Source organism: Carcharhinus amblyrhynchos, chromosome 35 (assembly GCF_965287045.1).
Source record: "Carcharhinus amblyrhynchos chromosome 35, sCarAmb.v2.hapA, whole genome shotgun sequence".
NCBI classification, from domain to species: Eukaryota; Metazoa; Chordata; class Chondrichthyes; order Carcharhiniformes; family Carcharhinidae; genus Carcharhinus; species Carcharhinus amblyrhynchos.
In genome coordinates this window covers 3,063,951-3,091,256 of record NC_137358.1, presented here as the reverse complement: position 1 = coordinate 3,091,256, position 27,306 = coordinate 3,063,951, and the positions used below count along the sequence as shown (strand labels likewise).

At 47.4% G+C, this 27,306-nt stretch overlaps 1 protein-coding gene across 1 annotated transcript in view; it reads right to left on the bottom strand.

The window, feature by feature from the left end:
• LOC145361509 (arf-GAP with dual PH domain-containing protein 1) overlaps window positions 1-16,679 on the bottom strand; it is a 49,182-nt gene extending 32,503 nt beyond the window's left edge. The window contains exon 1 of the mRNA XM_080217321.1: window positions 16,264-16,679. Coding sequence (XP_080073447.1) covers window positions 16,264-16,354 — 91 coding nt within the window. The 5' untranslated portion in view covers window positions 16,355-16,679. The remainder of the gene's footprint in view (window positions 1-16,263) is intronic.
• Window positions 16,680-27,306: the final 10,627 nt, after the last annotated feature.

Sequence of the window (27,306 nt, the reverse complement as noted above, 5' to 3'; positions counted from 1 at the left end):
TCCTAACCTTAAACTGTAGAGCTGGACAAGTTCCTACCATGACAGCAGTAAGCACACTCACTTCAGTGAAATGCCGGAGATGAGATACTGGGGAAACTCTATTCCTCTTTGTAAGGCCGTTAAATGGTAACGTGAGGAACACACTCCTTCATTCAAAGGACAGCAAAACGCAGAGCTCTCCTCCCTTCCCAAAGCAGCTTTTAAATTCAGGGGTCAGTTGAAAATGTCAGACACAAGATTACTGAAGAGTATGGAAGTAGGAGATGGTGGGGTTACGGTACAGATTGGCTGAATGTCGGAACAGGTTCAAGGGGATAGCTTCCTCCTTTTCCCCCAATCACTGAATGCTACAGTGCAGAAGGAGGCCATTCGGTCCATCGAGTCTACGCCGACCACAATCCCACCCCCAACCCTATCCCCAGAACCCCATGCATTTACCCTAGCTAGTCCCCCTGACACTGAGGGCAATTCAGCATGGCCAATCCACCTAACCCACACATCTTTGGACTGTGGGTGGAAACCGGAGCACCCGGAGGAAACCCACGCAGATACGGGGGTGGGGGGAGAATGTGCAGACTCCACACAGGCAGCCACAGACATTGAATACAAGAGTTCGGACGTCTTGTTGAAGTTGTACAAGACATTGGTATGGCCACACTTAGAATACTGTGTGCAGTTCTGGTCACCCTAAAATAGAAAGGATATTATTAAACTAGAAAGAGTGCAGAAAAGATTTACTAGGATGCTACTGGGACTTGATGGATTGAGTTATAAGGAGAGGCCGGATAGACTGGGACTTTTTTCTCTGGAGTGTAGGAGGCTGAGGGGTGATCTTATAGAGGTCTATAAAATAATGAGGGGCATAGACAAGATATTTAGTCAATATCTTTTCCCAAAGGTAGGGGAGTCTAAAACTAGAGGGCATAGGTTTAAGGTGAGAGGGGAGAGATACAAAAGTGTCCAGAGGGGCAATTTTTTCACACAGAGGGTGGTGAGTGTCTGGAACGAGCTGCCAGAGGTAATAGTAGAGGTGGGTACAATTTTATCTTTTAAAAAGAATTTAGACAGTTACATTGGATACGATGGGTATAGAGGGATATGGACCAAATGCCGGCAATTGGGATTAGTTTAGGGGTTTTAAACAAAAAGGGCGGCATTGGCAAGTTGGGCCGAAGGGCCTGTTTCCATGTTGTAAACCTCTTTGAGTCTGTGACAGTGACCCAAGCTGGGAATTGAACCCAGGTCCCAGGCGCCGTGAGGCAACAGAGCTATTCACTGTGCTGCCTGTAACATCCCAGGAATGTTGGAACAGGTTGGAGGGGGCCGGTTAGCTTCCTCCTTACCCCCCACTCGCGGTCAGACCTTGCTCTTTCTGTTATATTAGTTATCTCTCCCGTGACTCTGTGTTGGCAGAGATCCAGGCTCAGTTGTCTGCTCCCTAGTAACTCTACAAGTCTCAACTCAGTCAGGGTGGGGCCCGATTCTCCAAGGCATTTACTGGATTTGGCATTTTGACAACAATTGCACATCAATTTAACCTCGCCCAGACTTTTTATTATCTTACCATAAGCTTTTTTTCATCTGTTAGTGTCCCAAGTCAGCTTACATTAACACTGCAATGATGTTACTGTGAAATTCCCCTAGTCGCCACACTCTGGCTACAGCGAGGAAGAGTTTAGCACCTAACCAGCTCGTCTTTTGGATTGCGGGTGGGAACCGGAGAAAACCCACGCAGACATGGGGGACAACGTGAAGACTCCACACAGATAGTGACCCAAGCCAGGAATCGAACCCAGGACCCCGGCACTGTGAGGCTGCAGTGCTAACCACTGTGCCACCAATGACGAAGGGCGAATTGGATGGGGATGTGCAATTCTGGTCACCCTATTATAGAAAGGATACTAAACTAGAAAGAGTGCAGAAAAGATTTACTAGGATGCTACTGGGACTTGATGGATTGAGTTATAAGGAGAGGCTGAATAGACTGTGACTTTTTTCTCTGGAGTGTAGAAGGCTGAGTGGTGATCTTATAGAGGTCTATAAAATAACGAGGGGCATAGATCAGCTAAATAGTCAATATTTTTTCCAAAGGTAGGGGAGTCTAAAACTAGAAGGCATAGGTTTAAGGTGAGAGGGGAGAGATACGGAAGTGTCCAGAGGGGCAATTTTTTCACACAGAGGGTGGTGAGTGTCTGGAACGAGCTGCCAGAGGTAGTAGTAGAGGCGGGTACAATTTTATCTTTTCAAAAGCATTTAGATAGTTACGGGTACGGTGGGTATAGAGGGATATGGGCCAAATGTGGACAGATTTAAATTACTCCCTGGTTCCAGTCAGGAGTTCTGAATTCTCCAATGGAAGAATTATCCCAGGGTACTGATGTCTTGTTCACATTCGAAGTACCGGCTGTGGGATACTATCCACATTCACCCAGAGGGTAGACCTTTAGGTTCAACATTTGATCTGGAGGATGGCACCTCTGACAGTGCAGCACTCTCTCAGCGTTGGCACCGGGAGTGTCAGCCTGTGTATTGTGCCCAGGCCTCTGGAGCTTGGGGAGCGAGCCACACACTGAGCTCTCTGACACCAGTCGGGGTGGGAGGAATTGCGATAAGAGAGAGGAGTGGGGGAGCCAATGCGTGCACCAGCTCCTAGGATGGTGCAGTGTGCACCTGGAGTCTTCACAGCCTCGCCCACCCCAACTCTGTCCCATCTCCCTGTCGCCACAACACTCTGCCATCTCTAACTTTAGTCGCTCATCCTTAGCAGCTGGGCCTTCACCTCTGAAAATTCCTCCCTGCATTCTCTCCCCATCTCTCACCTTCCTTACCAACATCTCTTAAAATCTACCTCTTGGACCACCTCACCCTGAGATCTCCTAATGTGGCTTAGAATCACAGAATCCCTACAGTAGAGAAGGAGGCCATTCAGCCCATCGAGTCTACATCAACGCCAATCTCACCCTGGCCTTATTCCTGTAACCCCATGTATTTACCCTACTGATCCCTCTGACACTAGGGTCAATTTAACATGGCCAATCCATCTAAATCTACACATCTTTGACACTAAGGGGCAATTTAGCATGGCCAATTAACCTATCCCCACATCTTGGGACACTAAGGGGCAATTTAGCATGGCCAATTAACCTATCTCGACATCTTGGGATATAAAGGGGCAATTTAGGATGGCCAATTCACCTAACCCGCACACCTAAGAAGTAAAAGTAAAGTTTATTTATTAGTGTCACAAGTAAGGCTTACATTAACACTGCAATGAAGTTACTGTGAAAATTCCCTAGTTGCCACACACCAGCACCTGGTACACTGAGGGAGAGTTTAGCATGGCCAATGCACCCTAACCAGCACGTCTTTGGACTATGGGAGGAAACTAGAGCATCCGGAGGAAACCCACACAGACACAGGGAGAACGTGCAAACTCTGCACAGACAGTGACCCGAGGCCAGCATCGAACCCGGTTCCCCGGCGCTGTGAGGCAGCAGTGCTAACCACTGTGCCACCGTGTTGCTTGTTGTCAAATTTTGTCCCATAATCTTCTTGTGAAATGTGGTAAAGGCATTATATAAATGCAAATTGTTGTTATATGGATGGGAAATTGAAGATACCACTTTGACAGTCACCCTAAGTTGAAGTTTGCCACAGAAAGGATGCACAGTGGCACAGTGGTTAACACTGCTGCCTCACAGCACCAGGGACCAGGGTTCAATTCACGGCTTGGGTCACTGTCTGTGCGGAGTCTGCACCTTCTCCCCATGTCTGTGTGGGCTTCCTCCGGGTGCTCCGATTTCCTCCCACAGTTTGAAAGACGTGCTGGTTAGGGTGCATTGGCCGTGCAAAATTCTCCCTCAGTGTAACCCGAACAGGCGCCGGGGTGTGGCGCCGAGGGGGTTTTCACAGTAATTTCAGTGCAGCGTTAATGTAAGCCTTACTTGTGACGCTAATAGATAGACTTCAAATTTAAAATGAAAGATGTGGCCGTGAAAACAGAGGGCAAACCTAACCCCCCCCTGAAATGGTGGTTAATATTTGGTGTCAAAGGGAAATGACAGGGGCCTCTCTGCACCATTTAATATCAAAGTTCAAAGGCTGTTCATCAATGCGCTGAGATACTGTCTGACAGTGTTCGCTTTGCGAGAAACTTAGTGCCCAAATTTAAACATTTAATCTTGGACATCCAGTGACTCAGTGTTTCGTGGTTTGGACAGTGCAGTCATGCAAGCGGTAAAACATCACTTGCCAGAAGTCGTCTGCAGTTATTTTGAACACTGTTTGCTATCACGATAAGTGCTGCGTCCTAAAAAAAAACTTGTGTTCAGATAAAGTGCATTTTATGCTTCCTAGATGTCTTGAAGAGCTAGTATCATAGAATAAAGTCCCAACAGTGCGGAAAGAGGCCATTTGGTCTGCATCGACACCAATCCCACCCAGGCCCTATCCCACTTATTTACCCTCCTCATCCCCCTGACACCAAGGGGCAATTTACGCATGGCCAACCCACCTAACCTGAAGTAAAGTTTATTTATTAGTCGCAAGTAAGGCTTACATTAACACTGCAATGAAGTTACTGTGAAATTCCCGGAGTCGCCACACTCCTGTTCGGGTCAATGCGCCCTAACCAGCGTGTCTTTTGGACTGCGGGAGGAAACCAGAGCATCCGGAGGAAACCCACGCAGGCATGGGGAGAACGTGCAAACTCCTCACAGTCAGCGACCCAAGCCGGGAATCGAACCAGCGTCCCTAGCTATGACTACATTCTACACTCTCTTCTTTCCTTCTCTATGAGCGGTATGCTTTGTCTGTATAGCGCGCAAGAAACAATACTTTTCACTGTATCCCAATACACGTGACAATAATAAATCAAATCATTCTGAAGGCCATTCAGATTTGGGGAACTCTCCTCTCAGGGACCTGGAAGCTCCGGGCAAACCACCCCCCCTCCCCAACTGAAACTGAGATCAATCCCCCCTCCTGCTCCCCAACCCAGGGTATCCCCTATCCTCTTGCAGCTCCCCCAACCCCTCACCTCTTGGACCCTACCTGACTGAGCTGAAGTGTGGTCCCTGGCCTGACGCTCTGAGGCGACACTGGGGCTGTGCCCAGAGGCAGGGCGGGGGGGGGGTGCTGTGGGGTGGAGGGGGGGGGTGCTGTCAGCCAGTCTGATTGGCCGACGGCTTGCCAAGGCGCGGCTTCCATCCCAGGGCAGACGGCCGAGCTGCTTACTGCCGATCGACGCTCGGTTGAGGGGGAGACGGCAGTGGGTCTGTCGTTCCCCGCTCCTTCCCCTCCGGCCCTCAGGATGGTGGGGACCCAGCGCTCAAAAATTCAGGCCCAAGTTTACAACAGGTTCCCCAAACACAGGTGCCAGGCAGCAGTGCAGCAAAAGGAAAAACAGAAGTCCACGGCAATTCCTACTGCACCAACAGCGAAGGAATTTGAAAAACAAAGTTTGTAGCACAGCAGCAGTCTAAAAAACTTATGAGAGGCATGGATAAGGGTGACAGAATCTTTACCCCCCAGAGTTGAAATGTCTAATACTGGAGGGCATGAGCTTAAAATCATAGAATCCCACAGCGCTGATGGAGGCCTTTCAGCCCATCTAGTCTGCACTGACCACAATTCCACCCAGCCCCCTATCCTCATAACCCCAGGTGTTTACTCTAGCTAGCCCCCCTGACACTAAGGGGTAATTTACCATGGCCAATCAACCTAACTATCTGTGGAATAGGGGAGGAAACCCACGCAGACACAGGGAGAACGTGCAAACTCCGCACTCGACAGTCCCCCAAGGCTGGAATCGAGCCCAGGTCCCTGGCGCTGTGAGGCAGCAGTGCCAACCATTGTGCCATCGTGCCCACCCTTGTTATGGGTGGAGTAATGTAGGGGTGATTATTTTGCTTCCAATTTACATTATGTTTGTCGTGGGAACGGTTAATGGAGCAGTCTGCATTGAAAGCAGCGGTGCTGACCACCCTTAAAGTGAGAGGGGCAAGTTTTTTTTTTACACAGAGAGTGGTGGGTGTCTGGAACGCGCTGCCAGGGGTGGTGGTGGGGGCAGGTTCGATGGGGGAGGGGGTTTAAAGGGGCTTTTAGATAAGCACATGAATATGTGAGGAGTAGAGGGGTATGGAGCAGGGGCAGGCAGAAGGGAATAGTTCAATTTGGAGTCATGTTCAGTACAACATTGTGGGCCGATGGGCCTGTTCCTGTGCTGTACTGTTCCATTTACAGTATCTGCGTTGTGAGTTACAGTACAGAATAGAATTCTTCCAAAAAAAGATGTCCACAGAATCCCTCAATTGGTATAAAGTACAGTAAAAGAAAAACATAGTTTAAAAATGAAGTTTAATTTGGTTCGGGGGAAGGGTACTTAAAAAAAGCAGCAAAATAATAATTTTCCTCAATGTGCCTCATGGACAACATGGTCACAAAAGAGCAGAAAATGCTGGAAAATCTCAGCAGATCCAACAGCATCTGTGGAGAGAGAACAGAGCCAACGTTTCGAGTCTGGATGACCCTTCGCGAGAGCTGCTTTCTCTCTCCACAGACGCTGTCGGACCTGCTGGGATTTTTCCAGCCTTTTCTTGTTTCAGATTCCAGCATCTGCGATATTTTCGTTTAACTGGAGGATGGTGGGCGGCATGGTGGCACAGTGATTAGCACTGCTGCCTCACAGCGCCAGGGATCCGGGTTCGATTCCGGCCTCGGGTTTCTGTACATGCAAAGTTTGCACATTCTCCCCATGTCTGCATGGGTTTCCTCCGGGTGCTCCAGTTTCTTCCCACATCCAGCCTGAAAATCGACAGTGTATCCCATTCAGAAAACCCCTCGCCTCCGCACTCCTTCTATTCAGCACTCTTTTTACCTAGGACACTCTCTGTGTGGAGTCTGCACAGTCTCCCCATGTCTGCATGGGTTTCCTCCGGGTGCTCTGGTTTCCTCCCAAATCCAAAGATGTGCAGGATAGGTGGATTGGCTACGCTAAGTTGCCCCTAGTGTCAGGGGGATTAGCTAGGGTAAATGTGTGGGGTTAAGGAATAGGGATAAAGTTAAAGTTTATTTATTAGTCACAAATAGGCTTACATTAACACTGTAATGAAGTTACTATGAAAATCCCCTAGTCGCCAGACTCCGGCTCCTGTTCGGGTACACTGAGGGAGAATTCAGCATGGCTGATTCACTTAAACCATCTGGGAGGGACTGTGGTTGGTGCAAACTCGATGGGCCGAATGGCCTCTATCTGCACTGTAGGGATTCTACGATTCTCAACCTCAGAGTAAAGGGACATCCCTTTAGAACCGAGATGAGGAGGAATTTCTTCAGCCAGAGGGTGGTCAATCTGTGGAATAATTGTCACTGAGGAGGTCGGGTCACTGAATGTCTTTAAGACAGAGATAGATAGGTTCTTGACTGGTAAGAGGATCAAAGGTTACGGGGAAAAGGTGGAGAGAATGGGGTTGAGAAATCTATCAGCCGTGATTGAATGACAGAGCAGACTACTTGGGCCAAAAGGCCTAATTCTGCTTAGATATCCGATTCAGAAGTCTCACAACAGCAGGTTAAAATCCAACAAGTTTATTTGGTAGCAAAAGCCATTAGCTTTTGGAGGACTGCTCCTTCGTCAGGTCAGTGGGGTTTCAGTTCACAAACAGGGTATATAAAGACACAAACTCAATTTACAAAATAATGGTTGGAATGTGAGTCTTTACAGGTAATCAAGTCTTAAAGGTACAGACAATGTGAGCAGAGAGAGGGTTAAGCACAGGTTAAAGAGATGTGTATTGTCTCCAGACAGGACAGTTAGTGAGATTTTGCAAGTCCAGCCAAGTCATGGGGATTACAGATAATGTTCATATCACACTATCTGTCACCCCCACAACTTGCCTGGGCTTGTAAAATCTCACTAACTGTCCTGGCTGGAGACAATACACATCCTTTTAACCTGAGCTTAACCCTCTCTCAACTCACATTGTCTGTACCTTTAAGACTTGATTACCTGTAAAGACTCGCATTCCAACCATTATTTTGTAAATTGGGTTTGTGTTTTTATATACCCTGTTTGTGAACTGAAATCCCACTCACCTGATGATGGAGCAGCGCTCTGATAGTTAGTGGCTTTTGCTACCAAATAAGCCTGTTGGACTTTAACTTGATGTTGTGAGACTTCTTACTGTGTTTACCCCAGTCCAACGCCGGCATCTCCATATCACAGATATCTTATGACATGTTTATCAAGTTGGCAATGAGTTGACCCTTGATATCCCCTTAACTGCACAAGCCAGAATCCACACAGAATCACTGGGTTCGGTCGCAGAGAGACTGCATCACAACTGCTCGCATGCTTTATAACACGGGGGAAAAGCTACACTTCCAGCTGAAGCCAGTTACAAAATAAAAGCCCCTTCAAATGAAACCACTTCGAAATGGGGCACTTATTACAGGCATTTACTGTAATTGACTAAGAAACTGTCTCCTGCCCATCAGCGAAATGAATAAATGATTTGCTGTCATTCCTTTCTCACTTATAATAATTTAACATCAGATTACTTAGCTGTGGTGGATGTGACACTGAACAAAATGCTTAATAACCTCAATTTCAGCTGTGTGAATAAATCCATCTCAGGTTACCTACTACATATCAGGGAATATGTTTCAAAGTAGGAGGTGAAACTAGCTGTGTTTTGTTTGATTGCATTGGGAGCTTTTACATTTTGATTTGGTTTGATTTGATTTATTATTGTCACATGTATTATCATACAGTGAAAAGCATTGTTTCTCGCACGCTATACAGACAAAGCATATCGTCCATAGAGAAGGAAAGGAGAGGGTGCAGAATGTAGTGTTACAGTCATAGCTAAGGTGTAGAGAAAGATCAACTTAATGCGAGGTAGGTCCATTCAAATGTCTGATGGCAGCAGGGAAGAAGCTGTTCTTGAGTTGGTTGGTCCGTGACCTCAGAACTTTGTATCTTTTACCCAACAGAAGAAGGTGGAAGAGAGAACGTCCGGGGTGCGTGGGGGCCTTTAATTATGCTGGCTGCTTTTCCGAGGCAACGGAAAGTGTAGACAGAGTCAATGGATGGGAGGCTGGTTTGTGTAATGGATTGGGCTACATTCATGACCTTTTGTAGTTCCTTGTGGTCTTGGGCAGAGCAGGAGCCCATACCAAGCTGTGATACAACCAGAAAGAATGCTTTCTATGGCGCATCTGTAAAGGTTGGTGAGAGTTGTAGCTGACATGCCAAATTTCCTTAGTCTTCTGGGAAAGTAGAGGTGTTGATGGGGCTTTCTTAACTATAGTGTCAGCATGGGGGGGACCAGGACAGGTGGTTGGTGATCTGGATACCTAAAAACCTAAAGCCCTCGATCCTTTCTACTTAGCAATTTACAGACGGGTTTGAGAGGAAACTACAAAAAAACCCAATAAAATCTGGACAACAGAAGGCTAGACCTTCACTGATCTTGCCCAGAATGGAAACTCTACCTTGACATTGGAACCACAAAGGGTCTTGGGAGTCCTAGTTCAGGATTAAAGTTAATTGGCAGATTGAATTGGTCTTAGGTAGACAAATGCAACATTAACATTCATGTTGAGAGGCCTAGAATACAAAAGCAGGGTACTGCTGAGGCTGTGTAAGGCTCTGGTCAGACCACATTTGGAGTACTGTGAACAATTTTGGGCCCCGTATCTCAGGAAGGATGTGCTGTCCTTGGAGCAGCTCCTGAGGAGGTTCACAAGGATGATCCCTGGACACTTGATGGATGAGGAGCATCTGAGGACTCTGGGTCTGTACTCGATGGAGTTTAGAAAGGTGAGGAGGGAGATACCATTTACAGAATACTGGAAAGTCTGGATAGAGTGGACGTGGAGGAGATGTTTCCATTAGCCGGAGAGACTGGGATCCGAGGGCACAGCCTCAGAGTAAAGGGGCAACCCTTTAGAACTGCGATGAAGAAGAATTTCTTCAGCCAGAGGGTGGTGAATCTGTGGAATTCATTGCCACAGAGGAGGCCAGGTCATTGAGTGTCTTTAAGACAGAGATAAATAGGTTCTTGATTGGTAAGGGGATCAAAGGTTAAGGAAAAAATGGGTAGAGCAGATGTGATGGGCCAAATGGCCTAATTCTGCTCTGATATCTTATGACATGTTTATCAAGTTGGCATTGAGTTGACCCTTGATGTTCCCTTAACTGCACCAGGCTCTTAACCAGACGCAGTCTTATTTGGTACATCACAGGCGGCCATATCTTTGCATCCTGGAGCCTAAACTCTGGAATTCTCTCCCCAGCCCTCTCCATCACTTTCTCTCTCCTCCTCTTTTAAGACGCTCCTTACAATTTTTTGACTAATCCTTCGGTCACCTATCCCGATAGCCCCTCGTGTGGCTTGGTGCCAGTCTGCGTTCGATCATTGCTGCTATGAAGCACCTGGGAATGGCCTCCCGACATTACAGGCGCTACCTAAATGCAAGCTGCTGTCATCTGGCCAATTCGGCAGAACAAGTTCTCCGGGAATTGTTAATGTGGCGGTCAGGATTACAGGCGCGCAGTAACCTCGGAGGGTTTTGTAGGGCTGGAGGAGGCGATGGAGAGAGAGGGAGGGGCAAAGCCATGGAGAGATTTGAAAACATGGAGAGAATTTTAAGAGTGAATGTAAGAAAGAAGAGATGGAGGGGATGGCCTAGTTGGCCTTTATTGCAAAGTGACTTGGATACAGGGATAAAGAAGTCTTGCTGCAGGTGTAGAGAGTCCTGGTGAGACTGTACCTGGTGAACGGTGTTATAGTCTCCTTACATAAGGAAGGATGTACTGGCCATTGAGGGAGCGCAGCAAATGTTCACCACACTGATTCCTGGAATGGCGGGATTGTCCTGAAGAGGGACTGAGAGTGACTGGGCCTCTACTCTCTAGAACTTAGAAGAATGAGAGGTGATCTCAATTAAGTGCAAGTTCTTACAGAGCTTGACAGGGTAGATGGAGGAAGGATGCTTCCCCTTGGCAGGGGGTGGGGTTCTAGAACCAGGGGACACAGTCTCAGGAGTAAGAGGTCAGCCATTTAAGACCGAGATCATGAGGGATCTCTTCAGTCTGGTGAAGGTGAAGGCCATTTTCCCTCACTATCCCCAAATCCCTCGATAGCTTTACTATTTAGAAATCTATCGGTATCTGTCTTGGCTCAATGACTGAGCCTCCACACCCCTCTGGGCCACAGAATTCCAAAGATTCAGCACTCTCAGCTAATGTCCTGGGGACCTGGGTTCGAATCCCGCCACGGCAGATGGTGGAATTTGAATTCAATATTTAAAAATCTGGAATTAAGAATCTACTGATGACCATGAAACCATTGTCGGAAAAACCCAACTGGCTCCTTTAGGGAAGGAAATCTGCCGTCCTTACCCAGCCTGGCCTACAAGTGACTCCAGAGCCGCAGCAGTGTGGTTGACTCTTGACCACCCTCCAAGGGCAACTAGGGATGGGCAATAAATACTGGCCCAGCCAGCAACGGCCGTGTCCCACGGATAAGTAAAAATAAATAAAATCGTATTTCGCTTTTTGACTTTCCTTGCCAAAATGGGCAACTTCATATTTTCTCACAGTTGGTCATATTTTTACCCACTTACTTAAACTGGCTGTAAAGGAGAAAGTTAGGTTGTGATCTCTTCAACACTTACTCCTCTGCCTGTCTTTGTGTGGTTTGCAGACTTGGCTACAATGCATTCAGTTCCTTCATCCAGATATTTGATATTAATTGTAAATAGTGGAGGTTTCAGCACGGATTCCTTTTGCACTCCACTAGTAACAGTTTACCAAAGTCAAAGTGACCCATTTAACCAGACGCCCTATTTCCTAGTTAATCCATTACTCATGCGAATATATTATCCCTAATGCTATCAGCCCTTGTTTCGCACTGTAGACTTGTGACACCTTAGTGAATGCCTTTTGGAAATCCAGGTATACTCCATCTCCAGGCTCCCCGTTAGCTGCCCTGCTTGTTACGTCCTCAAAAGAACTTGAATAAATTTGCCAGTCGCGATTTCCCTTTCACAAAACCATGTGGACTCTACCTGATTGTCTTGTGATCTTTCTAAATATCTTGTTGGGTTGCAGAGGGGCAATATTTTCACATAGAGGGTGGTGAGTGTCCGGAATGAGCTGCCAGAGGTAGGAATAGAAGCGGGTACAATTTTGTCTTTTAAAAAGCGTTTGGACAGTTACGATGGGTGTAGAGGGAAATTGGCCAAATGTGAGCAATTGGGACTAGCTTTGGGGTTTAAGAAAAGAAAGGGTGGCATGGACAAGTTGGGCTGAAGGGCCTGTAAACCTCTATGACTCTATAGTCACACCAGTTTGCTGAGTAATTTTTCCCGAGTGATTGGAATTATTTTAAGTTCCCCTATTCCCATTTGCCTCTTGATGTTCTAATATTATTGAGATGCTTCAATGTTTTCTACTGTGAAGACAGACACCAAAAACTCTCTGCCAATTGCTAGTTTCCCAGTATTAACTCCCTGGTCTGACCCTATAAGGACCAATGGGACAACTGACTCAGTGATGAAACAGAGAGGCACTTGGTACTCTGCTCTGGTGAATAACCTGCTCGATACGTCTAATTATCCCAAAGTTTTAACTCCTGCCAATTTTAACCAAAGCAACTGGAGATACTGGTTCTGGAACAAGGAACAGGACAGCACAGGAACAGGAACAGGCCCTCCAAGCCTGTGCCGATCATGATGTCTGCCTAAACTAAAACCGTACGCACTTACGGATCCCGAATCCTTCCATTCCCATCCTATTGGTAGGTGCCTGGAACTCACTGCTGGGGGAGGTAGTGGAAGCAGATATAGTAGTGAGTTTTAGGGGGTGTCTGGACAAATAGGATGGGAATAGGGGGATAGGGCCCCCGGGAGGGTAGGTGGCTTTAGTTCAGTCGGGCAGCATGGTCGGTGCAGGCTTGGAGGGCCGAAGGGCCTGTTCCTGTGCTGTAATTTTCTTTGTTCTTTGTTCATGTATTCGCCTAATTGCCCCTTAAATGCCGCTAGTCTGCCCACTCCCGCCACCTCCCCCAACAGCGAGTTCTAGACATTCACCACCCTCAGTGTAAAAAAGACTTGCCTCGCACATCTCCTCTAAACTTTTCCCCACGCACTTTAAACCTATGTCCCCTAGTACTTGATTTTTCTACCCTAGGAACGAGCATCTGACTATCCACTCTGTCCACGCCGCTCATCATCTTGTAAAGCTCGATCAGGTCTTGTTCTCTTTAGAGGGAAGGAGGTTAGGAGGGGATATGATGGAGGTGTTTAAGATTATGAGGGGTGATGATGGGGTAAATAAACTGCTACCAAAACACAAGGCTTGAAGCCAATTGGTTAAAGAACCAGGGAGTGAGAGGAGAGAAACTTTTTTTTTTTAAACGCAGCGAGTTGTTATGGTCTGGATGGCGCTGCCCAAAAGGGCGGTGGAATCTGATTCAATAAAATATTCAAAAGGCGGAATTGGAAAAATACTTGGCAAGAGATCTAGAACCAGAGGGCAGAATCTCAGAGTGAGGGGGTCACCCACTGAAGACAGGGATGAGGAGGAATTTCTTCTCTCGGAGGGTAGTGAATCTGTGGAATTCTGTCCGGCAGAGAGCTGGAGAGGCTGGGTCATTAAGCACGTTCAAGGTGGATTTTTAATCAGTAAGGGAATCAAGGGTTATAGGGATAAAAAAGTAAAAAAAGTTTATTTATTAGTGTCACAAGTAGGCTGACATTAACGCTGCAATGAAGTTACTGTGAAAATCCCCCAGTTGCCCCCGGATTTGATTCCCGGGTTGGGTCACTGTCTGTGTGGAGTCTGCATGTTCTCCCCGTGTCTGCGTGGGTTTCCTCCGGATTCCTCCCACAGTCCAAAAAGGTGTGGGTTAGGTTGAATGGCCGTGCTAAATTGCTCCTTAGTGTCAGGGGCATTAGTGGGGTAAATATGTGGGGTTGCGGGGATAGGGCCCGGGTGGGATTGTGGCCGGTGCAGACTCGATGGGCTGAACAACCCCCTCTTGCACTGTAGGGATGTTATGAGTATTGTGTGCAGTTTTGGTCTCCTTATCTGAGGAAGGATGTCCTTGCTATAGAGGGAGCGCAGCGAGGGTTTACCAGGCTGATTCCTGGGATGGCAGGTCTGTCATATGAGGAGAGACTAAGTCAGTTAGGATTATATTCACTGGAGTTTAGAAGAGTGAGAGGGGAATCTCATAGAAACTTATAAAATTCTAACAGGGTTAGACAGGGTAGATTCAGAAAGAATGTTCCCGATGGTGGGGGAGTCCAGAACTAGGGGGTGATAGTTTGAGGATAAGGGGGAAACCTTTTAGAACTGAGACGAGGAGAAATTTCTTCACCCAGAGGGTGGTGAATGTGTGGAATTCACTCCCACAGAAAGTAGTTGAGGCCAAAACGTTGTGAGATTTCAAGAAGAAATTAGATATAGCTCTTGGGGCTAAAGAGATTGAGGGATATAAGGGGGAAAGAGGGAAAGGATATTGAATTGGATGATCAGCCATGATCAAAATGAATGATGGAGCAGGGACTGGAAGGGCCGAATGGCCTCCTCCTAGTTCTAGTTTCTATGTTTTTACATCAGATCAGTCCTGATCTCATTGAACGGCGAAAAGCTGAATGATCTCCTTCTGCCTCTACATCTTCCTGTCTTCTGTGAACGAAACAATGGAACTAGTTGGAAAGTCCTTCAAGTGAGCTGATAGATAGAGGCACAATCACATTCCCCTGTGTCGTACAACCCTAACTTCTCTGGAACTGACCCTGCCCCAAGTCCCATCAGTGTGAGATGCTACCACCCAAAGACCTCAGGAATGCCCCTTCCAGCCAACTGAATACTTTTAAAAAATCTAAAACTGCAATTGCTGTTTTATTTCTATAGGAAGACACATCAGCCAATGTGTACACAGCAAGCTCCCACACCAGCCACTGGACCACACGTTGTGTGTGTGTGTTTTTTTTTACGAAATGTTGGTTAAGGGAAAAATATTGGCCGTGTTATCCGGGAAGACTCTTTACTCATCTCTGAATCATCCCACACAGTCTTAACTTCCACCCTCAGGAGGAGGTCACTGCTCAACACTGCACCAGAAAGCTGACACTTCTGGCAGTGTGGCACTCCCTCTGTACTGGCATTAATGAGCTCAAGTCTCAGGAGTGGAGGCTGGAGATTTGATTTGATTTATTATTGTCACATGTATTAACATACAGTGAAAAGTATTGTTTCTTGCACACTGTACAGACAAAACATACCATTCATAGAGAAGGAAAGGAGAGAGTGCAGAATGTAGTGTTACAGTCACAGCTAGGGTGTAGAGAAAGATCAACTTAATGCGAGGTAGGTCCATTCAAAAGTCTGACAGCAGTAGGAAAGAAACTGTTCTTGAGTCGGTTGGTACGTGACCTCAGACTTTTGTAGCTTTTTCCCGATGGAAGAAGGTGGAAGAGAGAATGTCCGGGGTGCGTGGGGTCCTTAATTATGCTGGCTGCTTTCTCGAGGCAGTGGGAAGTGTAGACAGTATCAATGGATTAGGAGGCTGGTTTGTGTGATGGATTGGGCTACATTCACAACCTTTTGGCAGCATGGTGGTTAGCATTGCTGTCTCACAGCACCAGGGACCCAGGTTCAATTCCAGCCTCTCTATGTGGAGTTTGTGTGTTCTCCCCAAGTCTGCATAGGTTTCCTCTGGATGCTCTGGTTTCCTCCCACAGTCCAAAGATGTGCAGGTTAGGGGGATTAGCCATGCTAAACTGCCCCTAAGTGTCCAAAGATGCGTAGGTTAGGGGGATTGGCCATGCTAAATTGCCACTTAGTGTCCCAAAGATGTAGAGGTTGGGGGAATTAACAAGGAAAATGTGTGAATGTTTGGGGGGGGGGGGTTGGTTAGGGCTTGGTTAAGATGCTCTGTCAGGGGAGTTGGTGCAGACTTGACGGGCCGAATTGTAATGATCCTATGTGTAAATTAGGCGGATTAGCCATCGTAAATGCATGGAGTTACGAGCATAGGGAGAGTTAAATGCTCTTTCAGAGAGTTGGTACAGACTTGATGGGCTGAATGGTCTCCTTCTACACTGTCGGGATTCTACGGTTACAAAGGAAAACTAACTTTCTTAATAAACTCAGTAGCAACGTGCTGCTCGCTTCGTGTCTGACCCCGAGAGAACTTTGTAACTCCGCCACTCTCCAAAACAGGTAAAAGTTAGGGTGGGACTCACCTGGCAGTTGGCAATCCGCACAGATCCCATTCCCAGACTTCTGCACCACATCTTTGAGAGCTCTGAAAATTCTTTCCTTCTGAATTGACATATTTTCTCAATTTGCAAAGACAAAACTAAGATCAGAGGAGTTCTTTAGTGGAAACTAGTTGTCGTGATCTGGTGTAGAGACACAGACAGGAGTGGGTGCCTGGGCTGAACACTCTGCTTCTGATCCCGTTTTCTCCCCCTCCTCTTCTGGGATTCAGGATCTTTTCCCCCAGCACAGGCACAAGCCAAGTGACCCTGTCCTCTCTCTCCTGGGAAACGGTGGGGCGCAGTTTTTTTAAAAAAAACTGGGATTGTAGGAAGTGGCAGGCGAGGTGAGACAGACACCAAACTCTTTCCGCATTCCTCACTCGCTCACAGTCAGTGTTGCGCTCGCCACTTGCAACAGTGCAGAGTGGCCCAGCATCGCCTCCCCGCGGCTGATCTTTGTACAGCAGCTACCTACGCCCCTCCCCCAAAAAACCCCGAGCAATGAAAGGGGTAAATCTCTGCTGGCAGTACTCAGCGGGGCATCAACAGGGAGAAAAAAACAAGAGGTATTTTCTTCCATTTTACAAAGTGTTTTTGGAGTGGAGCTTTCTTCCATTGATGAATTTATGCCAAATTAAATGGATTAAAAAGTTTATCTCTTTTTCGGGGTGGGGAGGGGGTGCATCAGGGGCTTCTGAGCACAGGTTTTTTAAGAATACTCTTTAAAGTTGGAAGGCCAAAGTATATAACCTTAAAGTTACACAACCAATACTCAGAGTTTGAAGTTTATTCAAGTTTTATTTATTAGTGTCATAAGTAGGCTTACATTATTTGACTTGATTTGACGCAGGTCCTGAAAAGTTTATTTATTTGTGTGACAAGTCAGCTTACATTAACACTGCAATGAAGTTACTGTGTAAATCCCCTGGTCGCCACACTCCAGCACCTGTTTGGGTGTACCGAGGGAGAATTTTTAAGCATGGCCAATGCACCCTAACCAGTAAGCTTTTTGGAATTGAGGGAGGTAACTGAACACCCGGAGGGAACCCACGCAGACACAGGGAGAACGTGCAAATTCCACACAGACATCAACCCAAGCCGGGAATGGAACCCAGGTCCCTGGTCCTGGGAGGCAGCAGTGCTAACCCACTGTGCAGAGTGGAATGGGCAAACGCAAATTCATCTCCTTGTCTGCTCCAAAAACCAAGTTCAAATCTCTATTGGGGCTAAAGGGATGAAGGGATATGGGGAGGGGTGGAAAAGGGGGGTCAGGATATTGAATTTGATGATCAGCCATGATCAAAATGAACGGCAGAGTAGACTTGAAGGGCTGAATGGCCTCCTCCTGCTTCTAGTTTCTGTGTTTCCAACTGAATCCAATTCATGATCCCCACAAGAGAGACAGGCAAACTTGGGCGGAATTCCTCGGCCGTTCCCGCCGGCTGGATTTTCCAGTCCCGCTGCAGTGAATGGAGATTTGGCTGAGCGCCAGGTCCTCCGTCCCCGTTTGCAGCGGTTTGCGGGGGAAGTGGCGGAGGTGGTCGGGTGTGAACGGCCGGTAAGTTTGAGCCCAGGACCCAAGCTGACTGGATGGGGCACTGAACCCCATTTATGGGCTTTACCTGATACTCAATCTTAGCCAAAAGGTTGCTGTGCACAGATTGTCTACACCCATCTCCTTCCCCGCACCAGCCACTAGTTAATCTTCAAAAAGACTTAATCAGCAAACAGAAAGCTTAATGTTAACTTTGAACTGACACCAGCTTTGTAAGATCCAATTTTCCAAAAGAAAAGTAATTTCAATTTACCACCTGCTGTGATATCTCTGGATTAGTTGAACGACATGACAACTGGACTTTAAGAAAGAAAGAACGAGTCACTAGGCAGCACACGGTGTCGCAGTGGTTGGCACTGCTGCCTCACAGTGTCAGAGACCCAGGTTCAATTCCTCAGTCTTAGATCTCTGTGTGGAGTCTACATATTCTTCCTGTGTCTGTGTGGGTTTCCTCCGGGTGCTCCAGTTTCCTCTGAAAGACATGCTGGTTAGATGCATCGGCCAAAATGAATTCTCTCTCAGTTTTTTACTTCGTTATTTATTAGTGTCACAAGTAGGCTTACATTAACACTGCAATAAAGTTACTGTGAAAAATCTCCTAGTTGCCACACTCCAGCACCTGTTTGGGTACACCGAGGGAGAATTTTACCTGGCCAATGCACTCTAACCAGCACGTTTTTCGGACTGTGGGAGGAAACTGAAGCACCCAGAGGAAACCCACGCAGACATGGGAAGAATGTGCAGATGCCACACAGACAGTCACCCAAGGCCAGGAATCACAGTGCCAGGGACCTGGGTTCGATTCCCGGCTTGGGGTCACTGTTTGTGTGGAGTCTGCACATTCTCCCTGTGTCTGCGTGGGTTTTCTCTGGCTGCTCCGGTTTCCTCCCACAGTACGAAAGATGTGCTGGTTAGGGTGCATTGGCCATGCTCAATTCTGGCAATTTACCCCGCCATGACACCAGGGTCAATTTAGCATGGGTCCAATCTACCTAACCCACACATCTTTTGGAGTGTGGGAGGAAACCAGAGCACCCAGAGGAAACCCACACAGGCACAGGGTGAACATGCAAATTTCACACAGACAGTGACCCGAGGCTAGGTATTGAACCCGGGTCCCTGGCGCTGTGAGGCAGCAGTGCTAACCACTGTGCCACCCGGGTGCTATTTGACATTATCCACGAGTACAGCTAATATAACTGACATCACACCAGTACTGAAATTCATACAGCACATTGCTCATTAATATGATCAGTGGAGGGTCTTTTAGGCTTGATGGCAGCACCCTGTTTGCGGCGAATAGTGCTCGCGTGACTCCTGCATAGCAACAGTGTGAAATGGTTGCCCGCTTTTCATTTGTTGCTTTTTACAATCTGAGGTGGATGGGGCACATTTCCAGACTGTTAGTGGCAGCTTTAAGCCCATTTGTGAGTTTGTGTGATACACAGGGAGCAGCGAGCTAGAACATAGAAAAACCACAGCACAAACAGGCCCTTTGGCCCACAAGTTGCGCCAAACACATCCCTACCTACTAGACTTATCTATAACCCTCTATCTTACTAAGTCAACAGTTGAACGGACTTGGTCATTATCCCATAAGGGCTAACTTTGATGTGCTTTATTTTTGCACAGTGGACAAATGGCTCCCATCCTATTTACCCTGTTAACACCAACGCCAGTTTTATCTTGCTGTAGGAACCCCAATGCTTATAGTGACCAGGAAAGGTAGACAGTTTGGAGATGAACCGTCCCCTCCCGCACCACCGGCTGGTTTATCAACCAACTCATTAAGAAATGGAGGCTTGTCTGACTGCAATTGTGTGTGGCTTCCTTGCAGTGGCTTTGGAGGCAGATCAGAGGAGGTTCACCAGATTGATTCCGGGAGTGAAAGGGTTGACGAGAGATTAAAGAGTTTGGGCTTGTACTCGCTGGAGTTTAGAAGGATGAGCGAGAACCTGATGGAGGTATATGAGGTATATAAATTCCAGTTCCTGCTGGTGGGACGTTCCAGGGCAAGAGGTCACAGTCTACGGATAAGGGGCAGCGAATTCAGAACAGAGTTGAGGAGAAACTATTTCTCCCAAAGGGTTGTGAATCTGTGGAATTCACTGCCCCAAAATGGGACAGTGAGTCAATTTAAGGAGGAGTTGGACAGATTTTTAATTGGGAACGGGTTGAAGGGTTATGGGAAGAAAGCAGGATTAGGCTATTGAGTGGGTGATCAGCCCTGATCGTGACGAATGATGGAGCAGACTCGAAGGGCTGAATGGCCTCCCCTGCTCCTATCTTCTATGTATCTGTAAAGACTGGATTATTACAGTCTTTTTACACACATGTGGGTTGAGGAGGCATTCTGGTGCAGGGCACCAAGTAGAGGCTTGTGCTCAAGTCTCTGGAGGGGGGGATTAACCTCCACAACCTTCTGATGGGAGACCAGAGTGATGACTGACGCCATAGCGTGGGTGAGATTTTACAGCCTCATTTGTCCCGAAAACCGTAAAATCCCAGCCGACGCACCTTCCCATTGCCCGTCCCTCGCCTGGTCTGATTCCCGTGGTGGGCGGGACAGTAAAATTCCAGACTCGGTCCCCTCCCTCGGGTAACTCCACTGAACGAGACCTCCGCACTGATCTGATTATTTTGTTGCTGTTTCCTTCGAAGTTCCTGCACTCACTCCCCCCCCGCCCTCCACCCCCCCCCTCCCCTCCTTCCCCCACACATCTGTCCATCAAGAGCGAGGCTTTTGGAATATTGACACTGGTGTAATGACTTTATAATGGGATTTGTCTCTTTTGCATTGTCAGCCTCGAGATCTGATTTCACCAAGGAGCCCGGGCTGTGATTTAATGCAAGAATTTGTCAGAGCTGAATTGGATATCTAAATGAAATTCAAAATGAGTTTCTCTTTCCCTGTTAAAAGGTACACGGTGCACTGGTCCCGGACCAGCTGAGCACCTCCAATTTATTTCCAAACTATATCCTGGAGCCAGTAGTCATCTTTGTGAGGTTTGTGGCATAAAGTGTTTATGTACGGCTTGACGCTGAACATGATATTCCATTTTGCGTGGGTAAATTGGTCTGATTTCCCTGTCTGATAATTCTGCTGAAAAAATAATAAGCCCTGTACTTTAGATCAATTGACTGCTTCCAACTCTTAGGGAACGTGATACGATTGGAAAAGATGTTCGTTGGATCTTTGACTGGCATTTTCCGCCTTTCAGAGACCCGGGAGGGAGACGCAGTTGGAAGCCACCGAGTAATGTTATCCCTTGAGCACTCGATACATTTCATCACTTCGCTAATTTGATTTCAGCTGTGGCTGGGTGGGCTGCCAGTGAGTCAGAGGTTTGTGGGTTCGAGGCCCAATCGAACACATGGTTCTAGGCCGATATCTCCTGCACTGTGCAGTATCGAGGGGGAGCTGTCTTGTCAGCGGTGCTGCCTTTCACTGAACACTGAGTATCCTTTTATTCGTTTGCGGGACGTGGGTGTCGCTGGCTGGGCCAGCATTTATTGCCCATCCTGACTTACCCCTTGAGAAGGTGGTGGTGAGCTGCCTTCTTGAATCGCTGCAGTCCGCGTGCTGTGGGGTTGATGCCGTTAGGGAGGGAATTCCATAGATTGGACCCAGTGATTGCAAAGGAACAGCGATATATTTCCAAGGCAGGATGATTTGATCCGAGTTGATTTGATTTGATTTATTATTGTCACATGTATTAACATACAGTGGAAGATATTGTTTCTTGTGCACTGTACAGGCAAAGCATACCATGCATAGAGAAGGAAAGGAAAGACTGCAGAATGTAGTGTTACAGTCATAGCTAGGGTGTAGAGAAAGATCAACTTGATATAAGGTAAGTCCATTCAAAAGTCTGACAGCAGCAGGGAAGAAGCTGTTCTTGAGTCGGTCGGTACGTGACCTCAGACTTTTGTATCTTTTTCCCCATGGAAGGAGGTGGAAGAGAGAATGTCCGGGGTATGTGGGGTCCTTAATTATGCTGGCTGCTTTGCCGAGGCAGCGGGAAGTGTAGACAGAGTCAACGGATGAGAGGCTGGTTTGTGTGATGGATTGGGGCTACATTCATGACTTTTTGTAATTTCTTGTGGTGTAGGGCAGAGCAGGAGCCCATACCAAGCTGTGATACAACCTGAAAGAATGTTTTCTGTGGTGCATCTGTAAAAGTTGGTGACAGTCATAGCTGACATGCCAAATTTCCTTAGTCTTCTGAGAAAGTAAAGGGATTGGTGGGCTTTTTTAACTATAGTGTTGGCATGGAATGGTGAGTGACTTGGAGGGGAACTTGCAGGTGGTGGTGTTCCCCATGTATCTGCTGCCCTTGTTCCTCTAGATGGAAGTGGTCAAGAGTTTGGAAGGTGCTGTCTAAGGATCTTTGCTGCAGTGTATCTTGTAGATAGTACACACGGCTACTACTGAGTGTCGGTGGTGGAGGGAGTGGGTGTTTGTGGATGTGGTGCCAATCGAGCAGGGCTGCTTTGTCCTGGATGGTGTTGAGCTTCTTGAGTGTTGCCATCGAAGCAAGTGGGCAGTATTCCATCACACTCTTGACTTGTGCCTTGTAGATGGTGGATAGGATCCGGGGAGTCAGGAGGTGAGTTACTCGCCGCAGTATTCCCAGCCTCTGACCTGCTGTTGTAGCCACTGTGTTTATGTGGTGAGTCCAGTTGAGTTTCTGGTCAATAGTAACCCCAGGATGTTGACAGTGGGGGTTTCAATGATGGTTACACCATTGCATGTCAAGAGGAAGTGGTTAGAGTGTCTCTTATTGGTGATGGTCATTGCCTGGCGTGAATGTTATTTGCTGCTTGTCAGCCCAAGCCTGGATATTGTCCAGATCTTGTTGCATCTGAACATGGACTGCTTCAGTATCTGAGGAGTGGTGAATGGTGCTGAACATCGTGCAATCATCGGCAAACATCCCCACTTCTGACCTTATGATGGAGGGAACATAGAATCATAGAACCCTACAGCGCAGAAAGAGGTCCTTCGGCCCATCGAGTCTGCCCGGACCACAATCTCACCCAGGCCCTACCCCCATATCACCCACTAATCCCTCTAACCTACACATCCCTAAACACTAACAGGCAATTTCTTAGCATGGCCAATCAACCTAACCCACACATCTTTGGACTGGGGGAGGAAACCGGAGCACCCAGAGGAAACCCACGCAGACACGAGGAGAATGTGCGAACTCCACACAGACAGTGACCCGAGCCAGGAATCGAACCCAGGACCCTGGAGCTGTGAAGCAGCAGCGCTAACCCACTGTGCTACTGCGCCGCCCAAAGGTCATTGATGAAGCAGCTGAAGATGGTTGGGCCTCGGACATTAACCCTGAGGAACTCCTGCAGTGATGTCCTGGAGCTGAGATGACTGACCCTTCGCAACCACAACCATCTCGTGCCAGTTATGATGCCAGCCAGTGGAGAGTTTGCCTCCTGCTACCGTTTGATTCAATTACACTAATCTTAAATGTCAAACAGCTTTTTTTATTCTTCAATTCCAATATTTTTCTAACTGATAAACGGAATTAAAAAAGAACCATTTTAACATTCCCCTGGTCCTTGGACCAGAATTTCTCAATTTCCTGGATGTTAACCTCTAACTCTGGGTGATGCCAGGATTCCCAACTGCTTGAAGGCTGGTGAGGGGGGATGGGGTGGTTGGGTGGGTGCGTGGGAAGTTGGGAGTGCCTCCCATGCACCCACCTGCAGCTTTGGACCCCATAACTAAGGAAGGATGTGCTGGCCTTGGAAAGGGTCCAGAGGAGGTTGACAAGAATGATCCCTGGAATGAAGAGCTTGTCGTATGAGGAATGGTTGAGGACTCTGGGTCTGTACTTGTTGGAGTTTAGAAGGATGAGGGGGGATCTTATTGAAACTTACAGGACACTGCGAGGCCCTGGATAGAGTGGACGTGGAGAGGATGTTTCCACAAGTAGGAAAAACTGGAACCAGAGGGGGCACAACCTCAGGCTAAAGGGACGATCCTTTAAAACAGAGATGAGGAAGAATTTCTTCAGCCAGAGGGTGGTGAGACCATAAAAATCATAGAAACCCCACAGTACAGAGAAAGGTCATTCAACCCGTCGAGTCTGCACCGACCATAATCCCACCCAGGCCTTACACCCCCATATCCCTACATGTTTTACCCACTAATCCCTTTAACCTACACATAGGACACTAAGGGGCAATTTTAAGCATGGCCAGTCAACCTCACCTGCACATCTTTGGACTGGGGGAGGAAACCGGAGCACCCAGAGGAAACTCATGCAGACACGAGGAGAATGTGCAAACTCCACACAGACAGTGACCCAAGCCGGGAATCGAATCCAGGTCCCTGGAGCTGTGAAGCAGCAGTGCTAACCACTGTGCTACTGTGCCGCCCAAATGGTGAATCTATGGAACTCTTTGCTGCAGAAGGCTGTGGAGGCCAGGTCACTGAGTGTCTTTAAGGCAGAGATAGATAGGTTCTTGATTAATAAGGGGATCAGGGATTATGGGGAAAAGACAGGAGAATGGGGATGAGAAAAATATCAGCCATGATTGAATGGCGGAGTAGACTCGATGGGCCGAGTGGCCTCATTCTGCTCCTATGTCTTATGGTCTTATTACCCCTAGATGTGTCACTAACCGTGGCCAGTGTCTGAAGGACAGGGAGGAGAAGCAGACCGCAAGATTCTAAAATCCTTTCTTGAATAAGGTTGTAAGTGTCAGTGGCGAGGCAGGGTAGTAGTGATGGATTGGAAACAGACTCTAGTCTCTCTCCGTTCCACTGGACCCAGTTCTATCTCCATTGACCTAGTTTACAGTAACTGCCACACTTCACACTTTTTAAATTACTGACATCGCTTCCATTTCACCGAGATTATGAGGTTTGCTGAACCCTGGCTGATCCCATCACTGTGAAGGTTTTCTCAATAACTAAAGACCGTGAAACCAGAGAATTTTGCTCCTTCCTTCTCTGATCTTCCATCCTTCCCCCTCCCCCACTTCCCCCCACTCCCCAACCCCCGCTGGAGGAGCCAAGTACGGTCGCTGTAAGGATTGTTAAAATTGTCCTGGTGATTCCCAGCTGTTTGGAAGTGCATAGAATCCCTACAGGGAAGAAGGAGGCTGTTCGGCCCATCGAGCCTGCACTGACAACAATCGTACACAGGTCCTAACCCTGTAACCACATATATTTACCCTGCTAACCTCCCTGACACTAAGGGGGCAATTTAGCACTGCCAATCCACCTAACCTGCACATCTTTAGACACTAAGGGGCAATTTAGCATGACCAATCCACCCAACCTAACAGTTTGGGACATTAATTTAGCATCATCACTGGCCGTGGATCATAGAATTCTACAGTGCAGAAGGAGGTCATTCAGCCCGTCAAGCCTGTACTAACAACAATCCCAACCAGGCTCTATCCCAGTAATCCCACATATTTACCCTACCAACTCCCAGGGACTAAGACGCAATTTGCCATGGCCATTCCACCTAATCTGCAGATTTTTAGATTGTGACAGGAAACCAGAACACCCAGAGAAAACACGGGAAGAATGTGCAGACTTCACACAGACAGTGACCCAAGCCGGGAATCGAACCCGAGTCCCTGGCGCTGTGAGGCAGTGGTGCTAACCTCTCACCGATTTTAAATAAGGTTGGTAAGAATGGTGAAAAACTGGAGCCCGGTTTTAACTTGATGTTGGGCGGCACAGAGGCACAGTGGTTAGCATTGCTGCCTCACAGCGCCAGGTACCTGGGTTTGATACCTTGGGCCACTGTCTGTGTGTAGTTTGCACATTTTCCCCGTGTCTGCGTGGGTTTCCTCCGGATGCTTTGGTTTCCTCCCACAGTCCAAAGATGTGCGGGTTAGGTGGATTGGCCATGATAAATTGCCCCAAGGGTCATGGGGATTAACAGGATAAATATGTGGGTTTGCAGGAAAGGGGCCTGGGTGGGATTGTGGTCTGTGCAGACTTAATGGGCCGAATGGCTCCTGCACTGTAGGGATTCTATCCTATTCACCTGTTTGCAATGGTCAAAGTCCAGACTGTGCTCAACCAGCCCCTGCTGGCAAAATCCAGAACACAGTGCCCAACGTTAGACGTGATTCCACCATTGGACCACACTTACTAAACAACCCTGATTGTGCTAAGAATTGCACTGACAACCAGCCTGAGATGATCAGGTGGGCTGCACATCCTCCCCATGTCTGCGTGGGTTTCCTCCGGATGCTCCAGTTTCCTCCCACGGTCCGAAAGACATACTATTAGATGCATTGGCCATGCAAAATTTTCCCTCAGTGCACCCGAACAGGCACCGGAGTGTGGCGACTAGGGGATTTTCACAGTAGCTTCATTGCGGTGTTAATGTAAGCCTACTTGTGACACTGATACATAAACTTTAATTTCTACGATTCTAAGAATGTCTCAAACCATCCTGTGGCCTCTCTCTCGATCTTCCCCAACCCACCAATTCTTCTAAACCTACGCAGGGGTAGGCAGAGGGTGGTAGTAATTCCTCAGAGCCTATTGTCTAAGATGTCAGTAATTGTTAACAAAAAAAAACACTGATGAATATTATGCATTACTGCAGGCAAGAGGTTAATTTAATTTGAATTACAAAGGTCTAAGTGAGCTTGCCTAGACTGATTTCCTCAGAGACAGCCCCAGATTAATCAAAAAATTATTTATCACATCTTTTTGCAGCAAATACATTCTTTGTTGCTGCAGCTTTAATTTAATTTTTCTTACCTTTTCCCACCTTTGGGAGTGAGCTGCCTTCACAAATTGACAGGTTCTGATGATAAACTCAGCGCTAAGGCCTTAACCTCAGCGTGTAGCGAAATAACTTCATATTAGAAATAAAGATTGACAAAGGCGATGCCAGAATTGAAAGGTTCTAACTTTCAGGGAGGGCTGAAGAAACCGGGGCTCGATTTCCGCAGTGAGAAAGAGCCAAGGGGGTGACCTACCGGGGCGGCGGGGGGGTGGAGGGTGGTCTTTAAGATTAGGAAAGCGTTCGATCGGGTAGATGTAGACTCCAACAGTGAGCAGACCAAATCTTGGGTCCCGTAAATATAAAAAAAAATCACCAGTAAATCGAGACAGGAACTCAGCAACACTTCCTTCACCCAGAGAGAATGTGGAGATCACTCCCACACGATTGATGGAAAAATAAAGTCACATTTAACCGAGGGAAGAAAGAAGAAGTTGTGCCTTCTCTGGCAACTGGGACATTTTGAGGCGCTGCACTTCAGCCACTGTTCCAAACGTGGTGGCTAATTTTCACACAGTAAGATCCCACAAACATCAAAGGAATAATGATGAGATTGCCTGGGTTGTTTTTGCGTGATTTTGTGGGTGATGTTTGGGAGAGTGGCACTCCTCGTTCTTCTTTAAAATAGTGGTCATAGGGTCTTTTCGATCCACCTGCAATTTGGGATGATGCTTCCTCAGT